This window comes from Malaclemys terrapin, chromosome 2 (assembly GCF_027887155.1).
Source record: "Malaclemys terrapin pileata isolate rMalTer1 chromosome 2, rMalTer1.hap1, whole genome shotgun sequence".
Taxonomy (NCBI): domain Eukaryota; kingdom Metazoa; phylum Chordata; order Testudines; family Emydidae; genus Malaclemys; species Malaclemys terrapin.
Genome location: NC_071506.1, coordinates 28,896,454 through 28,922,600, shown reverse-complemented (window position 1 = coordinate 28,922,600; position 26,147 = coordinate 28,896,454). Strand labels below are relative to the sequence as shown.

Here is a 26,147-nt window from a genome sequence, read left to right as displayed (position 1 = left end):
AAATAGGAATCTCCCAGTGTCCTCATAGTTCCCAGCCATTTTATCAATTATCCATTTAGCAGTCTCATTAAAAAAAAAATACTTTTCAGGTTTTAAGCCATTAGTGTGCACATCACACATTAAACTATTTTAATGCAGGCCACTTTCAAAAGTTTCTCAGCAATTTATTGTGGCTTCCTGACTTTAGAAATTTGTAGTGCATAACAGTAGGAAACTTCAAGGGCACATCCATGTTTAAATTCTTGAAGATAATGATTTTGGTAGGTTGATTTTAAATAAAATTGTCTTCTTATGCTTGAAGAGTTCAATTTCACTGCCAATAGCATCATTATGTTTAGCTTGCTGATGGGATTGCAATTTTCTTGGTTTTGCATTAATAAGATTTTTCAGCACATGGTATGCTCTGCTGCTTCAATTTGTCATCATGCCTCTAAATAATCTTAAATTACAAATAATCAGTAAGTAGAGACTTTAACACAGAGTTTGTGTATACACTTCACTGCTTATTTTTTGGCCAGGAAAAGTGCAACTCCTCTTTTCTACTGCAGATTTTTAAAATTATGATTCTTCTTTCTTTTATTGCATTTATGTATTTTGATTCTTACATGGAGACAGAGCCAAGGGTTATCTGCATATTGGAGACATCTGAGCCCATACTTCCTTATTTCCTTCAGTGTACCATATATACTTTGAATAGGACAAGGACAGTTTGCAAGGCTGAACCCTTTGGTACCTCATATGAAAGAATCATCAAGGCAACAGCCCTCTCTATGTCCTTCCAGCAAGAAAGAAATTAAGTGCTTACAAATTACTCTGTCCTACCCATTCAGGGACAAGAACTGTGTATGAATCACTTTGTGATCAATGATATCAAAGGCAGCTGACATACTTAAGACTCAACAAAAAGTCTCTTGGGATTCTCAGCCATCGCCAGCAGGAGGCATGAAGTTAACCAATAAAGCGATTGCAGTTCCACTATTTATTGGGCTGACAGGGAAATAGCCACCCCTGGAATCCTGGCTGGAGGAGGGCCATGCTTTCTGGCACCGCTGCCTTGTCCCTTTCCTCTGCCCCAAGCATAAGGATCATTCCAGGAGCATAGGAGAGTGGAGCAGAGATCCACCTCCCCATGCCACCCATTGCCAATTAATGGGGTGAAGAATGAGCCAATTGGCTCCAGTAAGCTCACCCACCCTCCTCTATTTCAGCATTCCTGGCCACAGAGCAGCCACTGTTGCTGAGAACTACTCTGCCTGCCCCCCAACTCTTCCTAAGTAAAATACTTTGCACTTATCTTTACTGAATTTCACTTTGTTGAATCCAAACCAATTCTCCAATTTTAATTCTCATGCTGTCCTGTCCTCCAAAGTGCTAGCAACCCATCTTAGCTTGGTGTTATCTACAAATATTATAAGCACACACTCCACTCAATTATCCAAGTCATTAATAAAGGACTAAGTCTTGCAGGACATCACTAAATGTACTCTCCCAGTCTGACAGTGACTCATTGATAACTACTCTTTGAGTATGGTCTTTCAAGCAGTTGTACACCCATATTAGTGAGTTCATCAAGATCACATTTCCCTAGTTTTCTAATCAGAAAGTGTAGTGGGGTGCAGTCACCTCTCACAAGCACCCCCTTGTCGAGTGCATGCAGGCCTGCACTTTCTCTCCCTGTAGCCCTCCTTGGGCTGAGGTCCTTAATTAGTCCCATAGTCTCTCAGTGGTCTCAGCCCTGGTATCATGCCCTACTGCAGGGTTTCTCCATGGAGGCAATGTCCATCTTCTCTGGATGTTTCAGGTCCCAGCTCTCATACTGGGCCACTAAAGAATTCAGTTCCCTTTCTAGGGTGCCTCAACATTCAGGCCACTTCACCCAGTGGCTAATGGAGGAGTAAAGGGGACCCACGCTCAGCCCAGGGACTCAGTAGAAACTAGCCATCTGCCATGTCCCTTTATCTAAGCCGCATTGTTGCTCTAATTCCCTGGGGTACTTCTCTGCAGCCCCATACCTTCTTCACCTTTCATTAGGAGAAGGCCATCAGATGAGCCTAGCAACCAGCCCAGAGCTCCTTCGCACTCCCCCCAGCTTCTGCCAGGACTGCTCTGTCAGAGGTCTTGTAGCTCCCTCAGTCATCCACTCTCCATGCTCCCCAAGTTCCAGCAAGAAACTGATCTCATTCTCTTCTTATGCTAGCCTGCTGGCCCTGATTGGCTGCTCCCTGCAGCCCCTTTCTGATTGGCTGTGTCCCACACAGCCACTCTAGGCAGCTTGGAGACCCTCTCAACTGCCCTTTTCTGGGGCAGAGTATGGCAGGGCTATGAGATCTCCAGCAGGGCCCTCAGACGGCCTGGTACATGCTGTCACAGAAAGTCATGTGGGACTGTGTTGAAAATGTAACTAAAAATCAAGATATAGCCTATCTACTACTTCCTCTCTATCCACCAGACCAGTAATCCTGTCAAAGAATGCTTAATAATTTGGGGGACTCAGACCCATCGCCCTTTAAATAATAAAGCTAACACTGTTGAAAATAAAATTTAAAAAGAATCAAAAAATCCCATACTGATGGAAGCTGTTTTCTTTTTCAGTTATTACCCTGCCTTCTTTCCCCCAAGTTAAAATGATTTGCTGATAATTATCTCTAACTCGGAACGATGCAATCATCCCTGACCTTCACAGAAACATATTGCTGAGTGATATTATGGAGAATATGCTAGACAATCTACAGCAATTGCACATTTGATACCCACAGACACCAGTTAAAATTCTGACAAGAACAACCTAACTGACAGCTGTAGGATAATGTGGTGCAGATCTAATCACAGATATTCCGGGAAAGTATCATCCCTAAGGATAACTATGTTTATTACTGATATAAAACAATTTTATAATGTTAACTTTTTCTCTGTTCTAGCTAGCTTGCTAGAAAACACACACACACACACACACCCCTTTCTGCTATTACTGCTTCTGGTACATTTTGTTGCTGCCCAGGAAGTTGACCAGTTTCAGAACTGTCAATACCACCACAGTGCACAGAGCATCTGGCAGGGGTATTGAAGAGCAATTTAGCATCTTTAGGAATAAATTGATCATTTTTGTGACCTTTTAACCATTCAACATTACTATAGGGTGTGAGGTTTATCCTAAAATTACTGCAAATTTAGATCACAAAGGTATCTTCTATTGAGTGATATACAATAAGCCTGGGTAGATGAGGAGGTAAAAATCAGAGTTCAAAATCCTTCCCTTCATGAATTAGAACTACTAGTAACTGAATCTCTCTTTTGAATAAAAAATAAAAAAATCATCATCGCTTATCTGTCTTCAATATTTTGTGGTCATTTTATAATGGATAGTTGTCATGGCTGCACAGTATGAAGAAATCAGTTTTTATTTGAAATGATTTTTTATACTATATAAAATCCATTTAAAATGAAGCCAGCCCATGTAATAAGCACTACACATCTTTGTTGTAATCTATTTTTATACTGTACAGTAGGACCTCAGAGTTGCAAACACCTCGGGAATGGAGGTTGTTTGTAACTGATATATTTATAACTGTGAATAAAATGTTTTGGTTTTCTTTCAAAAGTTTACAACTCAACCTTGACTTAATATAGCTTTAAAACTTTACTGTGCAGAAGAAAAATGCTGCTTTCCCTTTTTTATAGTAGTTTATGTTTAACACAGTAGTACTGTATTTGCTTTTTTTTTTTTTTTTTTTTGCTTTTTTTGTTTGTTTGTCTCTGCTGCTGCCTGATTGCATACTTCTCGTTACAAATGAGGTGTGTGGTTGACTGGTTGTTTTGTAACTCTGGTGTTCTTAAATCTGAAGTTCTATTGTACATTATTTTCTAAATTAGATACAATGTAGAAAAAGAATATTTTAGCACAAAATGTTTATGCAGAACTTATTTCAGAGAACAACATTGTGTCCATGGTTTCTATTTTTTTGGTGTGCATGTGCAGGGTGGCAGTGGGATTGTCTACATCTCTTGCAAAAATAAACACACTAAAGATTGGGAGGCATTCAGATAGTATGGCAATGGGAGCCATACAAATACTGTAACAGGGTCAGGCCAGATGGCTACAGGAGAGTGATTGAAGGTAGATATATTAGCCCCAGATTAAGCAGGTCCCTTTTCCCTGAGTAAGATAATGGGCTGTTCCAGAACAATCAGGAAGTTGCTGGAACCAATTGAGGCAGGCTAATTAGTACACCTGGAGCCAATTAAGAAGCTACCACAATCAATTAGGACAGGCAGGCTAATCAGGGCACCTGATTTTAAAAAGGACCTCACTTCAGTTAGTGAGGTGTGTGTGAGGAGCTGAGAGCAAGAGGCGCAAGATGCTGAGAGTGAGTAGGTGTACTGCTAGAGGATTGTAAACTACAAGCGTTACCAGACATCAGGAAGAAGGTCCTGTGGTGAGGATAAAGAAGGTGCTGGGAGGAGGCCATGGGGAAGTAGCCCAGGGAGTTGTAGCTGTCACACAACTGTTACAAGAGACACTATAGACAGTTGCAATCCACAGGGCTCTGGGCTGGTACCCAGAGTAGAGAGTGGGCCCGGGTTCCCCCCATCCACCTCAACTCCCTATTTAAGACAAGAGGAGGTGACCTAGACTGTGGGTCCCACCAGAGGGGAAGGTCCCTGGCCTATCCCCTGACCCACTAGGTGGGTCAGCAGGGATTATTCTACTCCCTTTCCCCATGATGGCCAGTGATGAGGTTAGTAAGTGAGCGGCAGGTTTGTGCCCCTAATAAAAGGAGCCAAACTGAGGACTGCCATGAACTCTGAGACTAGCAAATCCGCCAGAAAGCGCAGAACCCACCAAGGCAGAGGAGGAACTTTGTCACAACACCTAAGATAGATAGTCTGTACCCATTATTTTTGTTCTTTTTAAAAGATTCACTTGGTTCATTTAATGATCTTTTGACTATGATCAAACATAAAATCTCTCTAGAGAATGATATCCTGCCTTTAAAGCATACTTGATTCAACCAGAATTGAGATGTAGTTCTGTTGTTAGCTACTACAATCTGATTTGTCACACCAAATGTCTTTTTAAAATTCAGTTGTCTTTAGAATCTGCCCTCATATTTAGAGATGTTTTGAACAATTTGAAATCTTCTGTGTCTCTACAGATATATGGGTAGACAGATATGTTCTGTAACTGCCCTGTTATGTATGACTCACATAGCAAGAAACACTGTCTCCATCCAATGCAGTAGTAACACAATTTAATGTATGTCCAAGAACAATAGTTCTTGGCTGCAGTAGGGAATGACCAATGATTTTTTCCTATCATTATAGGAATCCATTATAAATACACAGATTAAAATCATGCAAAACAGTACACAAAGCACTCCTCAGTTTTAGACGTGGTACACTAGGTCTTAAGGTCTGAAACCACCATCCTAGAACAAGATTTCATGTCAAGTCTCAGATAATGTGACATCTGATTAACTGAAGTAGCAATGAAATGATGAAATTAAGATGTTACTACACAGTACCACTGAATGGTTACTGGCATGGGAGAGACATGGAAAAGTCTTCAGACGAGAAAAAGTCAGTACTGCTTAATGAGCGCAGAGACTAATAAAATGATGTTACAGAGGAATATCATTCAGTATTTTCTATAGAGAGATTAAATTGGTAAACAATCTCATAGTGTAAGAACAATGGGCCTTTCAACTAAATTGAGAGATACATTTATAATCTAATGATATTTTTAAATGCATTACAAACTTGGGAACTCATTGAAACAAAATTGCTCAAGGCAATTTTTTCAGTAGGATTTAGAAAATGTTGAGACATCTATAGGTAAATGGTCACATAGAAAGAATAATAAAATAACATCTATAAACCCTCATAGTTCAAGGATAGAGAGAAAATGCCTCTATGAACCAGTTATTCTATTGTCAAACATGGCATTTGTGGAGGGAAAAACAAAGCTATAGAATTGGACAGATTATACAAATATATTTCTATAAAAATGTCAGTGTGCTGCTATAGAAACTATTCTAAACATCTATAGCATTTAATTTAAAAATACCTTCCTATAGGTTCTTTAAAATTTCTTAAATAATATAAAATGTTGAGGTAACATTTTCTAATTATTCTATAGGATACTTTAAAACCTATAGAAAGAGTATAATTTTCTATTTTTCCATAAAAGAATATGGAAGAGGAGGGGTTCTTGGGTTCCTGCACCTTCCTTTTGTAGGCAGTTAATTCATTTTATCATCCATTTATCATTGTACTGTCTGTTATGGTCAGTTTATATGATATTTCATATACAACCAATGTATGCTAAGTAAATCTAGGTTGTAGGATTATAAAAGAATAGGATAAGTATTTAGGATTGAGTGTGTAGTAGGTATATAGGTAAAGCATGGCTGAAATGCAAAGCCTACAAGCTGATACTGGTAAGATTTTTAGCTTAGCCAAAATAAACCATAGGCTTAAGAATGCTTGACATGAGTGGGTGAGCTAGGAATAACCCTCTGCCAGCAAAGTGACAAGGTTACAGCATAAGAGGTGTCCGTAGTTGATGTTATGGAAAAATGGATTGCAATAGACAGCAATGCATTGTCCAAGACCACGAGACACCGGATTGACTGTCTGTCTTAACTGCACAATATACGTCATACGTAAATGCTAATAAGAATAACAGGAGCTACGAACATCCTACGAAAAACTGGACACTCCAATATTCATAGGGTATGAAAATATGGATAAGGAAAAGGTTGACACCTTTATGCATATGGCGTTAGCTGTGATCAGAATAACAATATAAAAGACGGTTCCATGGTTGGGTAATAGTGGGAAGACCCAAGGGATGACATCACAGGAAACCCCAGCAGGACTCATCCCTCTGGTGATGATAGTCTATTGAGAGGGTCATTGGATGCTAGAATATCATTGAGAATGTGAGCATGAATACAGTTATAGCTATTGCATGGGTTTGTATAGGATGTCTTTATGCATGGGTAATTGTAGCTTTACTTATTGCTTTAATAAAATTTGTAATACAGATAAGACTTTGTATTTGTGATTGAGTCTGTAGTCATTATCCTTGGACTTCCTTTGTCCCTAGAGTCTCCGAATTTGAGAAGCACCAGAGACAAGTTCACTCTGAGCTAGAAACTGTAGCAACTACAGCCAAATCCATGATTGTGTAAGACAACATCCCTAAAATGTACTTTAAATCAAATAAAAGGCTACACTTTGAATCATCTGGCATTGGTCACTATTGGACATGGCCTTGTGAACTAGATGGAACCTAGTCTTATCTAAAATCAGATTGTATGCACTTTGGGGCATTAATAATGCCTTCTTGTATATTTGAATACAAGGCCCCAATCTTGATTGAGATCTTGGGAACTATCATAAATACAAAGGGAAGGGTAACAACCTTTATGTATGCAGTAACGTAAAATCCCTCCTGGCCAGAGGTACAGAATCACCTTACCTGTAAGGGGTTAATCAGTTAAATTAACCTAGTTGCACCTGACCAGAAGGACCAATGGGGAAAGAACATACTTTCAAATCTGGTGGCGGTGGGAGGAGAAGGTTTTGTTTGTGCTCTTTTAGTTTGTTCCCTCTCAGGACAAAGAAAGAGACCAAGCAGATAAACCAGCTCCTAAAAAGATCCTGAAATGATACATTTAAAATTACAGAAATTGTAAGTAATGGCAAGGGAATGCATTAGATTATCTTTTGTTTTAGCTTGTGAATTTTCCCTATGCTAAGAGGGAGGTTTATTCCTGTTTTTATAACTTTGAATTTGAGCCTATAGGAGAATCCTCTGTATTTTAAATATTTTTATTACCCTGTAAAATTACCTTCCATCCTGATTTTACAGAGGTGCTTCTTTTACTTTTTTCTTTATAATAAAGTTATTCTTTTAAGAACCTGATGATCTTTAGGACACTAAAATCAAAGGGTCTGGTCTGGTATATTATTCTCAAGCCTCCCCAGGAAAGGGGGCGAAGGGGCTTGGGGGGATATTTTGGGGAAATAAGAACTCCAAGTGGTCCTTTTCCTGAATCTTTATCTAAATCACTTGGGGGTGGCAGCAATACCAACCAAGGACAAGAAAGGATTTGTGCCTTGGGGAAGTTTTTAACCTAAGCTGGTACTTATAAGCTTAGGGGGTCTTTCATGTGGGTCCCCACATCTGTACCCCAGAGTTCAGAGTGGGGAGGGAACCCTGACATGGTGGCAGCACGGTGGGATCATTTTGAACCAGAAGCACAGACCTCAGGATTTTAAAAGGACACTGTTTTTCCTTTTGGCTGCTTGAAAAACAGGGAGGCTTGTTTTTAAAAGGACACTTTTTTTTTAAGCTGAGAGCAGCTGGAGGTTTTTAATTTGCTTGAGGGCAGAGTAGTTATGTTCCTGCAAGGGAATTCACAAGCTCTTTTTTTTTTTTTTTATTTCTAGCTCTCGTGTTAGGCTAGGCTAAGATCAGGAAGGCTAGGATGATAGAAAGTGAGGTCCAGAAAAAAATGGAATTAGCCAGATTGGAAGCTGAGGAAAGAAAGAAGGAACATGAAAGACAACTGGAATTCAAATTAATGGAGATTGATGCACAAGTGGCCAGAGAAAAAGCTGCTAGGGAGGAGAGGGAAAGAGAGGCAGCATGAACGGGAGGAGAAGGAAAGAGGCAGCATGCTCAGAAGGAGAGGGAAAGAGAGATGAAGCATGACCTGGAGGTGATGGAGTAGAAACGACAGAACCCTTCAGCAGCTGGCTCCACCTCCCCAAAAATCCACAAATGGGAGTGACTAAGTCCACAGTATAATGAATCCAGTGATATTGCTGAATATTTCATCACCTTTGAGAGACTGTGCATCCTCCATACAATTCCTGAAGATCAAAAGATGACCACATTGACTGGAAGAGCTCTGGACATATTCAAAAAGATGCCTATTGAGGATGCTTCTGACTATGGTAAATTTAAGGATTTGGTTTTAAAACAATTTCAAATTACACCTGAAACTTACGGAGTAAAATTTAGAGCCCTTAAGAGAGGGGCTGGACTAAGTAATGTGGCTTATGTAAACCAGATGAAGGATCTGTTAGGTAAATGGGTCAAAGGAAGGAGTGTAACTAACTTTGATGTGTGATTTGGTTGTACGGGAACAGTTCCTGACTATGACCAATGATAATGTCAAACAGTGTTTATGGGATAAGAAAATGGACTCAGCAGAAAGTCTTGCTTCTTATGCTGATCAATATGAGCAGTTCCAGACTGCCAGAGAGGTAGGGCAAATTGGAATGAAATGGGTGGAGGTAGCAGAGAGGAACAACCCTGGTCACAGTTTGGGCGGATACCAGAAGGGACACCCCAAGACCACACCATACCACCAGGGGCAGCCCAAGGCCCCACCTACACCCCAAGGAAAACCCCAGACACCTTATCATCCCATCACACCATTCTCCAGCAACCCTCCTCGCCCCAGTGACCAGTCAGCTGGGCGATGTATTAAATGTAATGAGCTGGGGTATGTAAAGGCCAACTGCCCTAAGAACCCCAACAGATTACAGTTCATTGCACCAGGGTCACACCAAAGATCTTCAGGCCCAGATACCCTCAGAGCAAAGGGAAACTGAGTGTGGGTGGCAAGAAGGTTATTGCATGGAGGGACACTGGAGCACAGTTGTCAGCTATCCACCAATCCTTAGTGAACCCCAAATCCATCAACCCAGAGGCCCAAATGATGATTCAACCCTTCAAGTCAAACTCTTTTTACTTGCCTACAGCCAAGTTGCCTGTCCAGTACAAGGGCTGGTCAAGAATGTGGATTTTTGCAGTCTATGATGATTATCCCATTCCCATGCTGCTGGGGGAAGACTTGGCCAACCATGTGAAGTTAGCCAAGAGGGTGGGAATGGTCACCTGCAGCCAGGCTAAGCAAGCCTTCACATCTAGCTCTGTTCCTGAGCCTTCTACAAGGGCCCAGTCTGTGTTACAAGAGACCCAGACTGAGGTGGTAGAACTGGACCCCATGCCAACAGCTGCGACAATAGTAGTGGATCCAGTCACAGAGACCCAGCCAGAAGCAGTCCCAGAACCATTACTGGTGGAGCAACCAGCACCAGAACCATTTCCAGCACTGAAGCCAGCGCTTGCAACTCCAACAGCAGAGGGCACCACCGAGCCTGCACTGGCAGCAGCAGCTAAACCTGCACAAGAAGCTCAACCGGAGCCTGAAATACAACCTAGTGCACCAGTGGAAAGCAGTTCACAGACAACAGAAACAGCCCCATCACTAAATCGCTTCCAGAGGGCCCAAGTCCACAATCCAGTGAGCAACTGATGTCTCTGGCATCAAGGGAATAGTTCCAGGCAGAGCAGGAAGCAGATGAAAGCCTCTATTCTATTTTTTTGGCCCTTTAAAAAAAAATCCACAGTTTCAAACTGAAATTTAGTTTCTATCACATTCAGATTCATGTAAGTGATATTGTCAAACAAAAAAAGCATCTGTCCTTTAGGTTTCCCAGGCACAAATAATTAATTTATTACCAACCCTTTGTCCTTCTGCAGATAATAATGGATCAGCTCTGTGCAAACACTATTGTATCTGTTGCACAGCTGTTCAATTTCTATTTGCTTGCCTGCCAGAAGTCAGATTTATAGAAGAGAGAGATCACTCAGAAATCTTTGTCAGAGGCTAAGAGACAAACAGACAGAGAAAGGGGTGGTAGGTGTGGAGGGAGGAAGTCTAATCAATCAGATGTGAATATGTTTATTTGTTTCATCCCCTAAAATCTAAATATGAGGAAGGAATATTTCAACTGGAAAATATTTCAGTATTTATTTAAAATTAGCTAATTGTTTGTGCTAAGCAAGCAAATTTTGTCTGTAACAATGTCAATTACACTAAAGATGTGTACTGTGTACATGATGGATGAGTGAATAAGGCCCTGACAACATTCAAATGCTTATCTGTACACCCTGTGAACAGTCCCCATGAAGTAAGTGTAACTATTCATGTGCCTAACATTAATTACATGCAGAAGTATTTGTAGTAGTGGGAACTAACTATTTTTGCCAGAGTTTTCTACATTCAATCACAACTCATTCGGAAATAAATGTTATTCAAATGTCATACTTTTCAGCTTGTTAGATTTTTTAATTTTTGGTGGTTGTGTTTGTTTTTGTCACCCTCTATCATGGATCAGACATTTTAAAAAAAATTAATTTGTTCAGGCTCATCTCCACACAATAAAAACCTGTCATATTGCCAAAAGTTATCATAGAATATCAGGGTTGGAAGGGACCTCAGGAGGTCATCTAGTCCAACCCCCTGCTCAAAGCAGGACCAATTCCCAACTAAATCATCCCAGCCAGGGCTTTGTCAAGCCTTACTTTAAAAGCTTCTAAGGAAGGAGATTCCACCACCTCCCTAGGTAACTCATTCCAGTGCTTCACCACCCTCCTAGTGAAAATTTTTCCTAATATCCAACCTAAACCTCCCCCACTGCAACTTGAGACCATTGCTCCTTGTTCTGTCATCTGCCACCACTGAGAACAGCCAAGCTCCATCCTCTTTGGAACCCCCTTTCAGGTAGTGAAAGCAGCTATCAAATCCCCCCTCATTCTTCTCTTCTGCAGACTAAACAATCCCAGTTCCCTCAGCCTCTCCTCAGAAGTCATGTGCTCCAGCCCCCTAATCATTTGTTGCCCTGAGCTGGACTCTTTCCAATTTTTCCACATCCTTCTTGTAGTGTGGGGCCCAAAACTGGACACGGTACTCCAGATGAGGCCTCACCAATGTCGAATAGAGGGGAATGATCACGTCCCTCAATCTGCTGGCAATGCCCCTACTTATACAGCCCAAAATGCCGTTAGCCTTCTTGGCAACAAGGGCACACTGACTCATATCCAGCTTCTCGTCCACTGTAACCCCTAGGTCCTTTTCTGCAGAACTGCTTCCTAGCCATTCGGTCCCTAGTCTGTAACAGTGCATGGGATTCTTCCGTCCTAAGTGCAGGACTCTGCACTTGTCCTTGTTGAACCTCATCAAGTTTCCTCTAATTTGTCTAGGTCCCTCTGTATCCTATCCCTATCCTCCAGCGTATCTACCACTCCTCCCAGTTTAGTGTCATCTGCAAACTTGCTGAGAGTGCAGTCCATGCCATCCTCCAGATCATTAACGAAGATATTGAACAAAACCGGCCCCAGTACCAGCCTCTGGGGCACTCCACTTGAAACTGGCTGCCAACTAGACATGGAGCTATTGATCACTACCCGTTGAGCCCGATGATCTAGCCAGCTTTCTATCCACTTTATGGTCCATTCATCCAGCCCATACTACTTTAACTTGCTGGCAAGAATACTGTGGGAGACTGTATCAAAAGCTTTGCTAACGTCAAGGAATAACACAGCCACTGTTTTCCCCTCATCCACAGACCCAGTTATCTAAGGTGGCCATGCAGAAAATAATACTTTGTAAGGTAATACTTGGTAATAGGAAACAAACATCAACTGGCTAACATCTGCATTTAAATAAAGATGATCCTTCTAAGAGTCATGAGACTACTAGGATATTATTATATATAAATAAACGCTTTCAGATATTCTTTCTGTCTCTGCTTTCCCAAATCCTAACAAGTTTGAGATGGTTCCATCTACACTAAAGCCATAATATGTGTTTAAATGTTCACCATTTCGGTAGCATGTACAGATTGTTGTTAAATTCCCTTTTATAATGTTAATGGTTTCTCCTTCCTTACTCTATTTCTAAGGGTCCATGTGTATATGCCTGCCTTCTGACTATTTCTTCACTTCCAGCTTTGTAGCTGCTGTAAGTAGTACAGTAGAACCTCAAAGTTATGGACACTTCAGGAATGGAGGTTGGCTGGAACTCTGAAATGTTCATAACTCTGAACAAAGGAACTTTCTGGCTCCAGATCCATCAGCTGACACCCCATGCCAGGTGTCGGCAGCAGCTGAGCTGCCTACTCAGTGCCAGCATGAGTTTGCAAGCTTCTCCTCTTCCTAGTGGGGTTGTGTGTGAAAACAGCGTGCCTCTGGGAGGGAACCAAAAAACCACGGGGGAGAGGGGAATGGTGAAAGCAGCACACTCCAGTGCTGCTCCTGCTCTGCTGGCTCCAGCTGCCTGGGGCTGGCAGCCCCAGTGTCTTGCTGTAAGTGTCTGCCCCGCACATGGGGGTGGGAGTGGGGACATGCAGCCCAGCTGTGCGTACCTTTAGGATGCAATACAGGCACAGTACAGTATTTGTTTTTGTTGTTGTTGTTTTTTTAAGTCTCTGCTGCTGCCTGATTGGTTACTTCAAGTTTCACATGGTGTCCAATTGATCAATCAGTCTGTAACTCTGGTGTTCGTATCTTTGAAGTCCTACTATAATATCATCTTGCAGGGCTTGGAAAAATATTTGCACAGGCACTTCCCCCCTGAACAGCACATCATTTAACATGAGACAGGAAGTGCAACAGACCAACAATAAAGTGTGGTCAAATGTCCAAAGTATATTAACTAAAAAGAAAAAAAATACATACTTTTCCTCTATTCCATTTGAGTTACAGTAATTGTTGCTGTTATTTGTAAACTATGCATACAGATTTTTTCCCCATATAAATTTGATTTTCAAATTGACCGTGTGACCCTTTAACAAGAGGAGAGGTAAACTATAGAGAGTTTGATGAGTTTACATTTCACATAAACAGCAATGTAGTAATCTTAAAAAAAAATGCCTGCTACTATATTATAAAACACTAGACAAAAATATATCTAAAGCAACAATGTTTTTTCAGCACCATAAGTTAAAATGCATTATCATTTTGAGTCACTAAAAGAAAAACTGCTGAATCGAGTTTCTTGATGAAAAAATCTTCAAGAAATTGTGGTAATTATTTAAAACAGTGAATATTTACAGTTATTGATTAAGTCTGGTTAATTTATCCTTTAATTTTATTAATCATCACTGGCATGTAGAATGGCAAGTTATCACTGAAAATGTAAACTTTCTTTGCAGGTAGAATGGTTCAGTCTTTGGAGCTGGATTGTATTCAGCCCTGCACAGTTGCACAAAGAGTAAACAAGGAGATTTCCACCTTCTTATACCTTTACTGAGAATTAAAGGATAGTTACAGTCCCTTTATGCACAAGATATGTCTACACTGCAATGTAAGCCCACAGTTAGTAGAACTTGAGTCAGCTGACCTATTTTAGGGAATCCTGGGCTTCAGCATCTGCATTTTATTTTATCCCTATATTAAGACTTTTCTAATCCATGCTTGAACCTAGGGCTCTGGCATCCACACTGCAATGCACAGACCCAAGTCCAGGTAACCATATCCCAGAGCCCCTAGTGCGCCCCATTCCCCCAAAATGTGGCTGCATTAGCCCTAGGACTGTGGTGCACAGTGAGAAAACTTTACTGCCCACCCTACAAGTTATCAGGAAGCAGCTCACTTTGCAAAAGGCTTAATTGGTTCACTCTCCATTGCAAACCCAGGAGACTGTCTCATACTGTGCTTGTATCATAGAATCATAGAAAATATGGTTGGAAGAGACCTCAGGAGGTCACCTAGTCCAACACCCTGTTCAAAGCAGAACCAACCCCAACTAATTATCCCAGTCAGAGCTTTGTCAAGCCAGGCCTTAAAAACCTCTAAGGATGGAGAGACCACCTCCCTAGGTAACCCATTCCAGTGATTTTCCCTCCATCCAAACTAGACCTCCCCCACTGCAACTTGAGACCATTGCTCCTTGTTCTGTCATCTGCCACCACTGAGACCAGCCTAACTCCATCCTCTTTGGAATCTTCCTCCAGGTATTTGAAGGCTGCTATCAAATCCCCCCTCACTCTTCTCTTCTGCAGACTAAATCAGCCCAGTTCCCTCAGCCTCTCTCATAAGTCATGTGCCGCAGACCCCTAATCATTTCCGTTGCCCTCCGCTGGACACTTTCCAATTTGTCCATATCCTTTCTGTTGTGGGGGGCCCAAAACTGGACACAGTACTCCAGATGTGGCCTCACCAGTGCCAAACAGAGGGGAATAATCACTTCCCTCGATCTGCTGACAATGCTCCTACTAATGCAGCCCAATATGCTGTTAACCTTCTTGGCAACAAGAGCACAATGTTGACTCATATCCAACTTCTTGTCCAGTGTAATCCCCAGGTCCTTTTCTGCAGAACTGCCACTTAGCCAGTTGGTGCCCAGCCTGTAGCAGTGCATAGGATACTTCTGTCCTAAGTGCAGGACTCTGCACTTGTCATTGTTGAACCTCATCAGATTGCTTTTGGCCCACTCCTCCAATTTGTCTAGGTCACTGTGGACCCTATCCCTACTCTCCAGAGTATCTAGAAAATGGGTTATCACTGACCTGAGCTGCTGCCATTAGCAAAAAGGGGGAGAGAGTATCTTCCAGTTTTTAATAGAGTGGATTTCAGATTGCTGGGATAGAGAGGACTAAGGAAGTTGCCCTATGGAATTGTGGGATACTTCCAGCTGACTCCTAGGACCTGAGTCAAGTGAGGCTGTGTCTACAGTACAAAGCAATAGATCTCAGACCCTGTGTCACGACTTAACTCAAGCTTGGACCCTCCATCCCTGCAGGGTCCTGAGACCCTGTGTCCAAGCCTTGGGTTTGTGCAATTGCAGTGTAGATACAAGGGGCATAGGCTTGAGCCCTGGCTCAAACTCAGGTTTACATTGCAGTCTAGATATACCCAAAAACTACATGAGAGAAATGACCACAGCAGCCCTAGCCTTTTCAAAGGGAGCGGGGTAATCACCCGACCACTACATACTAACCAACAGAACTGAACAGATGCAGAGGGAACTTGTTCCTGTGATATATAGAGAATGAAGTCTTACTTCAATATCAGGGAGGCTGGTTGAAGATATGTTTAAATATGGAGCTGTAAAATATCTATTCATGTTTCTCCAATCTACTAGACTTCTTTGAAAGTGTCAATAAATAGAGTATGAAGGAAAATCAGTTATTATCATTTATTTTTACTCACAAAAAGCCTTTGATCAAATTTCTGGCAAGTAGTGCTATCCTGCATTGGAATAAATGTGGGGGGAGTGGGAGGGGAAACAGTGGGAAATCCCAAGATTCTGAACTGAGGTAGGTGTTATCTACGGAGTATTTAATATATTTATTAGATGAAAGACTGTGTTGTAGTACTGATATGTGAAAAAAAGCCAAACATGTCTGAGAACTTAAAAGCTGGACTGTAAAGACCAAGAATTCCAGTGATGATTGAACCTGCTGATATTCTAAACAAAATGATGCTTGTAACTACATCACTTCACACTGACTCAACGTTGTAGGCTCACCGACAGGGTGATGCTTCTGGAATCTTGTATAGAGTAATGAAATCAAAAAAAGGTGGACACATTGAGATGACAAAATTTGCAGATGAGACCATATAGTTTAAGTTAGTCAAGACTAAAGAAGACTGAGGAACACTGGAGGGACTTGACACAGCCAGGCGGTTGGGGATCATTAAAACACAATCTTGAAAAATGCACATTGGATGGAGTAATTTGAAGTACTCATACACATTAATGGATTCTAAGGAATCCATGCAGGAATAAGATCTGGGAATAACTGTGGAGAGCTCATTGAAAAGATTAGGACTATTTAGATTACAGATAAGACACATAATAGGACCAAGACACAGATTTATTAAAAAAAAAAAAAGAAAAGTACAGAGAAAATCATTTGGAGCTCATGTTTATCCTCTCTCATGATACAAGAAAAAGGGACAGCCAACTAAATTTAAAAGGTAGCATATTTAAAGCTGATAAAAGGAAGGAGCTTATAAACATAACATAACCAACCTTTGGAAGTCAGTGCCAGAAGATATCAAAGAGACTAAGAGCTCAGAAGGACTCAAAAAGGGATTAGTCTTTTACATGGATAATGAAAACATTCACAGTTTCATTTTTGTTTAATAAGGAATATAAAATCTCATTCCTCAGGACATAGGACAACCATTAACTGCTTGAGGTTAGGAGAAACATTTGGTACAAGTTATTGTCAGCAACTTGACTAGATGAACAACCAGTCTAAAATGATACGGTGATCCCCACATTCCTGTGTCAGTACAGATTTGAGAATATTTTCTGGGGAGAATGACATTCAAATCTTTCTTCAGATGCATACTCCTTAATCTTATAAATAGACTCATTGACTTTAACAGGACTACTTGCTTGAGTAAGAATTATTCGCAGGGATAATGGTTTGCTGGAAGAGGTCCTTGGTTTACTTAACATGTCTTGACTGGGAGATCACTTTGCATTAGCAGAACAAGGTACAGAATCACATGGCCTTGTTATTACAGAGCCATAAGATGAATTACAATCTACTAAGGATTCCTCACCAAATAATTTCAAGTTTTCTGTATATAAATTTTTTAAAAAAGATAAACTGCCCAATATCAGAAGTGGTGACTTCATTCTGAGCAAACTAAAGAAACAGGATTAAAACTGTCACCCCCCCCTTGCAGCATAGGGTGACAAAGCGTATACTGTAAAATATCATGTTAACTGCAGTACAGAAGAAGCAAATACAGGATTGAAGGAAAGCTTATGGTTGGATTTTTTTTCCTTTACTTTGTTCAAGAGCAATATTGTATTATCATAGTGTAGCTAAATATTAATTCCTTTCATGCTTTTGATGCCAATATGAAACAAGTTAACCTACACTGTCTACCAACACCACTGCGAGAAAAAAGTGTTTATTTTGTTTTTTTAGACAGCATAACTCCGTCCCTATTTTGGAGTGCAAAGTGTTACAAGGTTTATAAATTAACATATTTAAGAAGAAATATTATAACATCTACAAAGCACCAGTCAATAAAAATCAGACATTAGTTATGTGGTTATTTGCACACATTGTTATGGCTCTTTTAGAGTCTCATCAAAGAGTAAGGATGAACAATTGCTAAGTTAATATGAATATATAAGCTGAAACACTTATGAAGAACTTTACTATGCTGGAGCACATTTTTATAATTTCATAAATTAAAAAGGAAAACAAAATTTTGCCTGCATTTCCCCCCCCTATACTTCAGCTATACTGTTCTGGAGTCAAGTGTAAATCTTCTACAACTAGCACAGACCACATTTAAGAACTTTTCTTCTAGCTCAAAATTTTGCTCTCCATTAGGAATATTCCATAAAAACTACTGATGAAACAAAGTAGATGTAAAATTATCTACAAGAACCAGAAAGGGATGCAAAACAACATAAACAACAAAGAACAAATGCCCAGATCCTCAAATTCCCATTGGGAGTTAGGTTCCAAAATAGCTTTGAGGATCTGGGCCAAAAAAACCTAATCAGATACCAAACAAAGAGGAAACCCACTTTTTAATGTCGCTCACTTTTAATCCTAAATTCCTAGGAACAATCAGAAAGGGATTGTCAAAACCTAAGTAGAGCCTCTACTCAGGTTTATGGTTCAAATATAACAAAATATATTAATCTGGAAGAATTCTTGAACTGAAAACAAAATTGCTCATACAAAATAACAAGTTTCTTGTCACTTATGTCATTTACTCAAATACCAGGTCAAAGTTAAGGGATCGAACTGTTAATGTCCTAGAAGAAAACAGTTAGAAGAAAATATACATAAAATAGTTTATCAACTGGCATCAACCACTACTAGACCAAGATGACATATAAAAACAAGCAAGCTTTTCCCAAAAGAGCATTCATTAAGTCTTTATTCAAGAATCCAGTGCCTGGGACTGGCCATCTCACCAACTACTGTGGTTGTGGTGAGGCCCTTTTGTCATGAAGATTTGCTATCTTGTTTGCAGTTCCTTTCTGCACTGGAGGATTTTTCTATATAATGACCTGAATTGTCCTCTCTGAGATTCCAGAGGGTGGTTTACATTTCTGCCCAAGGAAGCAATCATGCAGGCTTAAGCCAGGTTCTTGTTCAGTCATCTTTCTAGGCAAATTTTTTTTAGATTATAAGGGAACTAGCATCGTTATATGAGCTGCAGTGTCACCAGTATCTTCATCACACTCAAAAGGTTTGGTGTCAGTGCTTTCCCAATGTCTGGCCACAGCGAGGGCTTGGGTTTGGCCAAGATGACAAACTCTCAATGCAGATAAAGGGCGGGTGATGAAAATACACTGGGGAATGATCTTGAGGGTGTGACAGTTATGGTTTCTGATCTCTTCTTAAGAGAATTTGTTGAAATCATGTGTCAAAGAGGTGCACAGTTTGGAGGTATTCATTGATCCCTAACTACTCCTGGAATCCCCCAGGGTACAGATTGTCAAATTATTTCATTTCCTTGTGTCATGCTGGATGTTTGCAAGCATTTCTTTCAGATCTGAACCTCACCACAGCAATTCATGTTTTTATGACTTCCAATGTACTCTGCATGGAGCTACCAATCAAGATTTCGGATGAAAAGATATGGCATATCTCACACAATGTAAGAGCAGTATTTCATTACAACAGTGCAGCTTCTTTTTTTTTTTTTTCAAAAAAAATGTACAAGAACAGAATATTCTTTGTTAAAATTAGATTTGGGGTATTGTAAAAAAAATTGGATCGGTTTCCCAAAGTTTGGAGAGTGGGAAAATCACATCCAGTGTTCTAATTTGGTCTGAACTGTAAATCTTTCCAATTTCTATGTAGCTTAATCCATAGCACTAAAAGGATGAGTATCCCTTATCCTCATGAGGTATGAAGGATAAGCAATGTACCCTCAGAAACTGCCCACTTCAATGAACCCCACCTCTTTCCACATACACAAAGTCATGGTTCGCTTCCAGCTCCACCCTTGCACTCCTTCCTTCTCCCTCCAAAACTGTCTTGCTATCCTCCTGGCTTGTGAGCATTCAAAGTGTCATCAGAAATGCAGCAGGGAAAGTGCCTCCTGCTCCTCTCCACTATTTCCTCACTGCCAACCAGCCTCCTGGATATATTGGAGAGAGATGGTGGGACTCATTGGAAAGGTAGGCCAAGAAAACAGAGATAATTGCCAGTAGGGACAAGGCAGGGCCAGCTGAAATAAGACTTCCAGCATAACTCTGACTCCTTCTTTATAGTGTCTGCCACAGACCAGCGGGTTCAGAAATTAGTCTGCCCTACAAGGAAACATTAGTCTGAAAATTAGTCCTTTTCTTAAGGGTTACAGGAAATTCCTAATCTACAGCAGTATGTGTTTGTCTATATTTTATAAGTGATGTATCAGGTTTTTTTCTTTCTTTGGAGCACCTCGTTTTATTTCTCCTGCAGAAATGCGTCAGACTCATTCTAACTTTTATTTTAACAAATATGATCCTTTGCCAGTTCCAGCTGGTATTTTTGATAACTTCTAAAGTGAGCTAAAACTTCCATTTTTATCAGCCACTCATATGCCCTGTGAGAACTAGTCAGGAGGATTTATGTTGTTGAATCAAATGAATTTAATGAAATTGGAAATTTTCAGTTTAAAATTTTTCAAAGCAATCCCAGAACATAAATGTAACTAATTGTTAATATTCAAATTGCCATTTTTTCAAAAGTGTACTTTGAATTGGTTTTGCAAATGTATAATCATTTACATAAATTCGCTAAAAGAGCTATAGGAGATGACATCCAGGGAGGACATCAAACATGACACTGAAAAACCATTCCATTGAAATTTTAAAGGAGAGCAACAGATGCATCTTTTAAAATATAACTGTACCCTCTGCACCTACAGAACCCTTCACTGACACATGAAAATATCTATTTATTGCACAAACTGGCATTTATGCACAATTGCTTGCTTTGTTTGTTCAAATGCTTGCTTGTGCACACAAATGTAAATTGACGAAAGACGCGTACATATATTTCTGCAGTTGCTTCCATTGCACCCTTATTATCAAAATGGTATTTGTGCTAACAGTGATCCCTCTAAAATATTTGTTTTACATTTTATGTATAGACCTTCAAAGAGCCAATTATTATTAATGTGTAGGAAAAACTTAGTTTATAATCTGAAGACTTTATTCAATTCAAGAGTATAACAAAAACTGCTAATCAATCACAGAATAAACCAAATTTGTGTCAAAGGTACTTTTATGAAACTAATGAACACTATAAAGCATGTGCTGTATGACAAACTGCTATATCTATACCATCTGTCTATTTGTCTTTTCACCATATGTCACTATATTAACCGCTAATAACTTTCTTAATATGCCTCATCTGCTCTGAAAAAAGCATGTACTACTTTTACTAAGTAGGCAAGCACAAGGATGTAAATGACACTCTCTCGTCAGTTATCAGTTATATATTTTACCCTTGAATTAATTGGTCTTGTGAGATATATTTAGTTAACATGGTACCTATATATATATGCACAAAGATGATCAGCAACTCTACCTTTCCCCATGGATATAAACTTTTTCTATCTTTTTTTTTAGCTTGGTTGTTAAGCTTCCTTTTTATTTTACATTATTATTCAAATGTCAATGATTGCACAATGCATTCTTCACTGTAGTTATATTTGTAGAAATTATCAAAGATAAATCCCAGATATTGGTTTTCCTTTATACTAATTTATTCAGAAATTTACTGCTACACTTCTAAAGGCTCACTGCACAGAGAAATGCAAGGAAATGTGTTTACTGACAGTTAGCAGGTGGCTGAAGGACATCTGACTGAAAAAACAAAAAAGCTAGTCGGTAATGCCTTTCAGAATTTCCTGAATGGCATGCATGTATTTTAGTGATGTAGGTATACATTACTATTGATAACATTTTACTACACGTTAATAGAATTTTTTAAGTGAAAAAAGAAATGACAGTGACAATATACAATCGACACTCTGGTAGAGTGACTGTAATGGTGTGACCACTTATTGAAAGGCCCCTTGTGGTTAGGTGTGACAATACAGGCATCTATGAGTCCCATTTTGTGGGACACTTAAATATTCCAGATAGCCAACCCACAGCATCCTCTTTCTATGGCTGATTTAATATCAACTAAAATTTACACAAACCTCAGAGCCCTTAATCACAAAATAATTCAAACAATCGTTCAATAAGGCCTGAACATAAAGTCCAAAAATCATAATTCAACAAGCCATACTTAGCTCCAGTTCTTCAGCTACACCCAAAGATCTTTCTCTGTCAATGTGCTCTACCTGAAGTTGTCAGTCCTCAAGCTCTTTTTGGTCGGAGCTCGGCCCCCAGCCCTGTTTGCTTGTTTGCTTTCACTCACTCACTCACTCACTCACATCCCCAGGCTTTCTAGCCCATGGATATAGTGACAAAATTCAGTACCTCACGCAAAGTCCTTTCATTTTGTTCAAGGCTATTCTTCTTAATTTTGTCAAGTTATGAAATAATATTATTTAATATAACATATATCATGCAGAGTATGGCAAACTGACTGACACAATTAACATCCATCTTCCCATTGGCCTAGAACACTGAAATTTGGAACATTCTTTCATCATGGGTTGCTGAGCACCAAAACATTGAAATCCTAATATTTAACTTTCCCATTAGAGTTGACCCAAAGGTCAATCTTCCTGATGGATTTCAACCATTCAAGCAATACAGTTTTGAAATATGGGACATACATTATGAACTAGTGATTGCATACACAATAATCACAAGTTTGAAACATGAAATTTGTATCATAGGTCACTGAACAGTCATCTGTTTTACTTATTTACTAAAGTGAATGTCTTCCATTAGGCTCTCATTTATGGTAGGACGCCTCCAATGGAAACCAATTGTATTTGTCAGGTTTTATTCAAGAAATGGGTAAACAAATGTAACACCCCATGCATTTTAAACAAAAAAGGATTGCTCATTAAAGAAATAAGGAAAAGAGGAGTGAAAACATTGATATATTTGCAAAAGAAAACAAAAAACAATGCGACATTATTTCAGTGTGACATCATTTCAAATGTAAAACAATGCAAAAGAGTAATTGTGAAAACCAACAAACCGTGATAATAGTTTAAGAATTTGTCTTTACCTTTACACATGGGTCTATGATCACTCCATGCAGCAAACACTTCAGCTATCCTCTGACAGGTGATACTTTTTGCCCCCTGCAACACATAGTCTTCATCACAGGAGAATTGTACTGTTGCTCCCAAGCTAAAAATCAGAGTGAGGAAAAAAGAATATACTGAGGTGCGTTTTACAAATAATGAATATTCTTCTTTCTTATCCAAAATTGTATCAGGTGTCACAGATGCAGGCAACAGGAGTTCCAAAATGGACCCAAAAATCACTTATTGTTTAGTCTGGGAGACATTTCTTAACATAATGGAAGAGAACAGGAGAAAACTAAAAAAGCATCTCTGGGGGCATCTGTTGACTGCTATTATTCATGAAATGATGATAATATTGGCTTCAAAAGGATACTGCTTGCCTGATCTTCATATATGGAGGTAACCTTTGGTGCTTCAGACTTCACAGAGAAGGAAACAGGAACCAAACAATGGAAAGCTGACTCAAAATTGTTTTTGAGGAAACCTAGCAAGCCACAACCTGTAAACATATTGTGATTGTGTCTGTGCTCTTAAAGGTAAAAGTCCCTTCTTGTTTCCAATAAACAAAGAAAACAGAAGTAAAAAACAGCTAGCATGGACCTAATATGGTGTTCTGAAACCACTATGTTGTTCTCTAGAATCAGAGATTTAATTAAAAAAAAAGTCTCTAGCTGTTTGTGAAGAACAACTAAATAATGTGACCAAATGTAAACCACGTAGAAACATCCATGTGAGGCTGCAGAGAGCCTGGAACAATAACTCAGTGATGTAATCTGCCCCATTCACCTCAGTGAGATGTTAAGTCAAATATGCAGTAATGACATTTTTTAATGTCAACATTGTTAATAACTCCATTCCTGAAGTAAGAAAGATGTGGGAGAATCACAGATGAGCACAATGTATTGTAAGTGACATTTTGTTTTGGTTCTACAGGTGGATGTTGTTTGGAAAATAGCACCACTTATTTCCCTCCCTCCCCACCCCTCACCCCCAGTCAAGGAGATAATATCAAAGACTCTAGGAAAGTGTCAGGCTCTATCATATTCTGAATATCTGCACAAATGTGCCATCACATTTTAGCAACTCACATGGGTGCACCTTATTTTGTGGGAGGGGTTTGGAAAAGTACCATCCCCTTCCCTTCTTCCCCATGTTACCTCTGTTTTCAGAGGTTAAAAATTTGTGATGAAACTTAGCCTACAACATCACAAAATATTTTTAGGTAGGTGAGCAGTTCCACTAACCCAATGTGACTACTCACATGCATAAAGCTACTCAAATATGGAAGTACTTGCATGATTGGGGTCTAAAAGAGTTTTTTTTTTTTAAATTTTTAATTTGAGAAATACAAAAGAACACAATATTCCCAGAAGATCTGGAATGAGGGCAGAGCAGAACTCTGTAGAAGTTGAAAAGCAGGAAGACAGTAATTCCTATATTTTTTTAATTTTTTTAAAAAATGAGATATTGGCAGGTTTTTGCTTCATTTTAATTTCCAGGAAAACACATATGACAGAAAATAAAATATACCATGTTTATGTGATATTTTCTATTCTATATACTGATAATACCACAATTATTACAAATTATAAATTATTATTTGTATTATCATAGCATCTAGGAGCCTCAGTTATGTTCTACTCACTGCTACAGAACAAAAAACTTGTTCATGCCCAGTGGAGCTTACAACACACTGATGTGAGAGTAAACATAATGGACTAAATGTCTATTTCCAAATGGTACCCACTATACTTTTGTTGTCATTTCTTTTTGGTAATATATACAGTGCTCTTTTTAAATAAAGAATTATATGCCATAGTAGTTGTCTAAAACTGGTTTAATTTTGTATTGCTCAAGATCACATATTTCATATTCATTTCATTACCTTGATTAACAAAAACTATGTTCTTAGATTATAAACTCTGCAGGAAAGAACCTATTTCTTTCTGTGTGTTGCATAATGCCTAAAACAATGGAATCCTGATCCTAACTGGGGCTTCTGGGTGATGGCATAACATAACTATTTAACAGCAACAACAATAATAATGGCATATTTAATTTCACTGCTCTACAGCCAAAATGCTTCTGAAATAAATGTAGTCAAACTTTACTAATTCTGGGTCACTGAGAACGAAAATGATGCTTAAAATTGTTGATTGGCTCTAGTTTTCAAGATATGCTGTTGGGTCAGTATATACGACCCTTGACTTGGGAATGGCGGAGGATAAGTGAGTTATAAAGGGAAGGGATCTCAATTTAAACAAGAAATGACTAAAATACATCTTTGACTGGATCTATGAATACATATATGACTGGGTTTGGACAGTACTTGCTTTTTAGGCAAAACAATGAATGATGCAATCTGAAGCTGGTATTGCGTCATACATGATATGAATTGCATCATGTTATTCCTAGAAGTCATGGATGAGGCAATCATAACGAAGCTTACATCACTCTGCTGAACAAATTGCCCTATATCAGCTCTAGAAATCATACAGTGTCATGCTCTCTTATTTGTCAGTGTTTGATTTTGCAAAGGGACGCATTTCTGTTTAGCCAAAGTGAGCAGAGATGCCTCGTACTTGTGTGAACAGTGCAGATAACTTCAGCTGTTTGTGGTGAAGTGACTTTTGCATCACAGAAGCGCAGTATAACCACTATGGTTAAGAAAGCCTATCACCTTTATTTTGGCTGCAAAATTGGAGATCAGGACAAGAGGTGGGCCCCACATATATGCTGCAACACTTGTGCGACAAATCTTCGCCAGTGGTTGAACAGGAAAAAGAAATCTATGCCTTTTGCAGAGCCAATGATTTGGAGAGAGCCAACAGATCATACCAGGAATTGTTACTTCTGCATGGTGCCTCCAGTTGGGAAAGGTGTGTCAAAGAAGAAAAAGTGGACTGTGCATTATCCAAACATTTCATCAGCTATACGCCCAGTACCCCACGGAGAAGGACAGCCAGTTCCTGATGCACCAGAATCCTTCTCACTTGAGTCGGAAGAGGAAGAGGATGAAACTTCTGGTTCTGAACCATCAATGTCACAGGACCCACATTTTCTCCCATCCTCCTCCTCTGAACCACACCTCATAACACAAGGTGAACTGAATGACCTTGTCAGGGATTTGAAACTA

At 39.5% G+C, this 26,147-nt stretch overlaps 1 protein-coding gene across 4 annotated transcripts in view; it reads right to left on the bottom strand.

Moving 5' to 3' along the window:
* The window catches only part of CSMD3 (CUB and Sushi multiple domains 3), a 1,152,075-nt gene that overhangs the window by 672,829 nt on the left and 453,099 nt on the right, over positions 1 to 26,147 (bottom strand). For all 4 annotated transcript variants that reach the window (XM_054020295.1, XM_054020294.1, XM_054020296.1 and 1 more), the window contains one exon: positions 22,990 to 23,114. In XM_054020295.1, the coding sequence (XP_053876270.1) occupies positions 22,990 to 23,114 (125 nt within the window). The remainder of the gene's footprint in view (positions 1 to 22,989; positions 23,115 to 26,147) is intronic.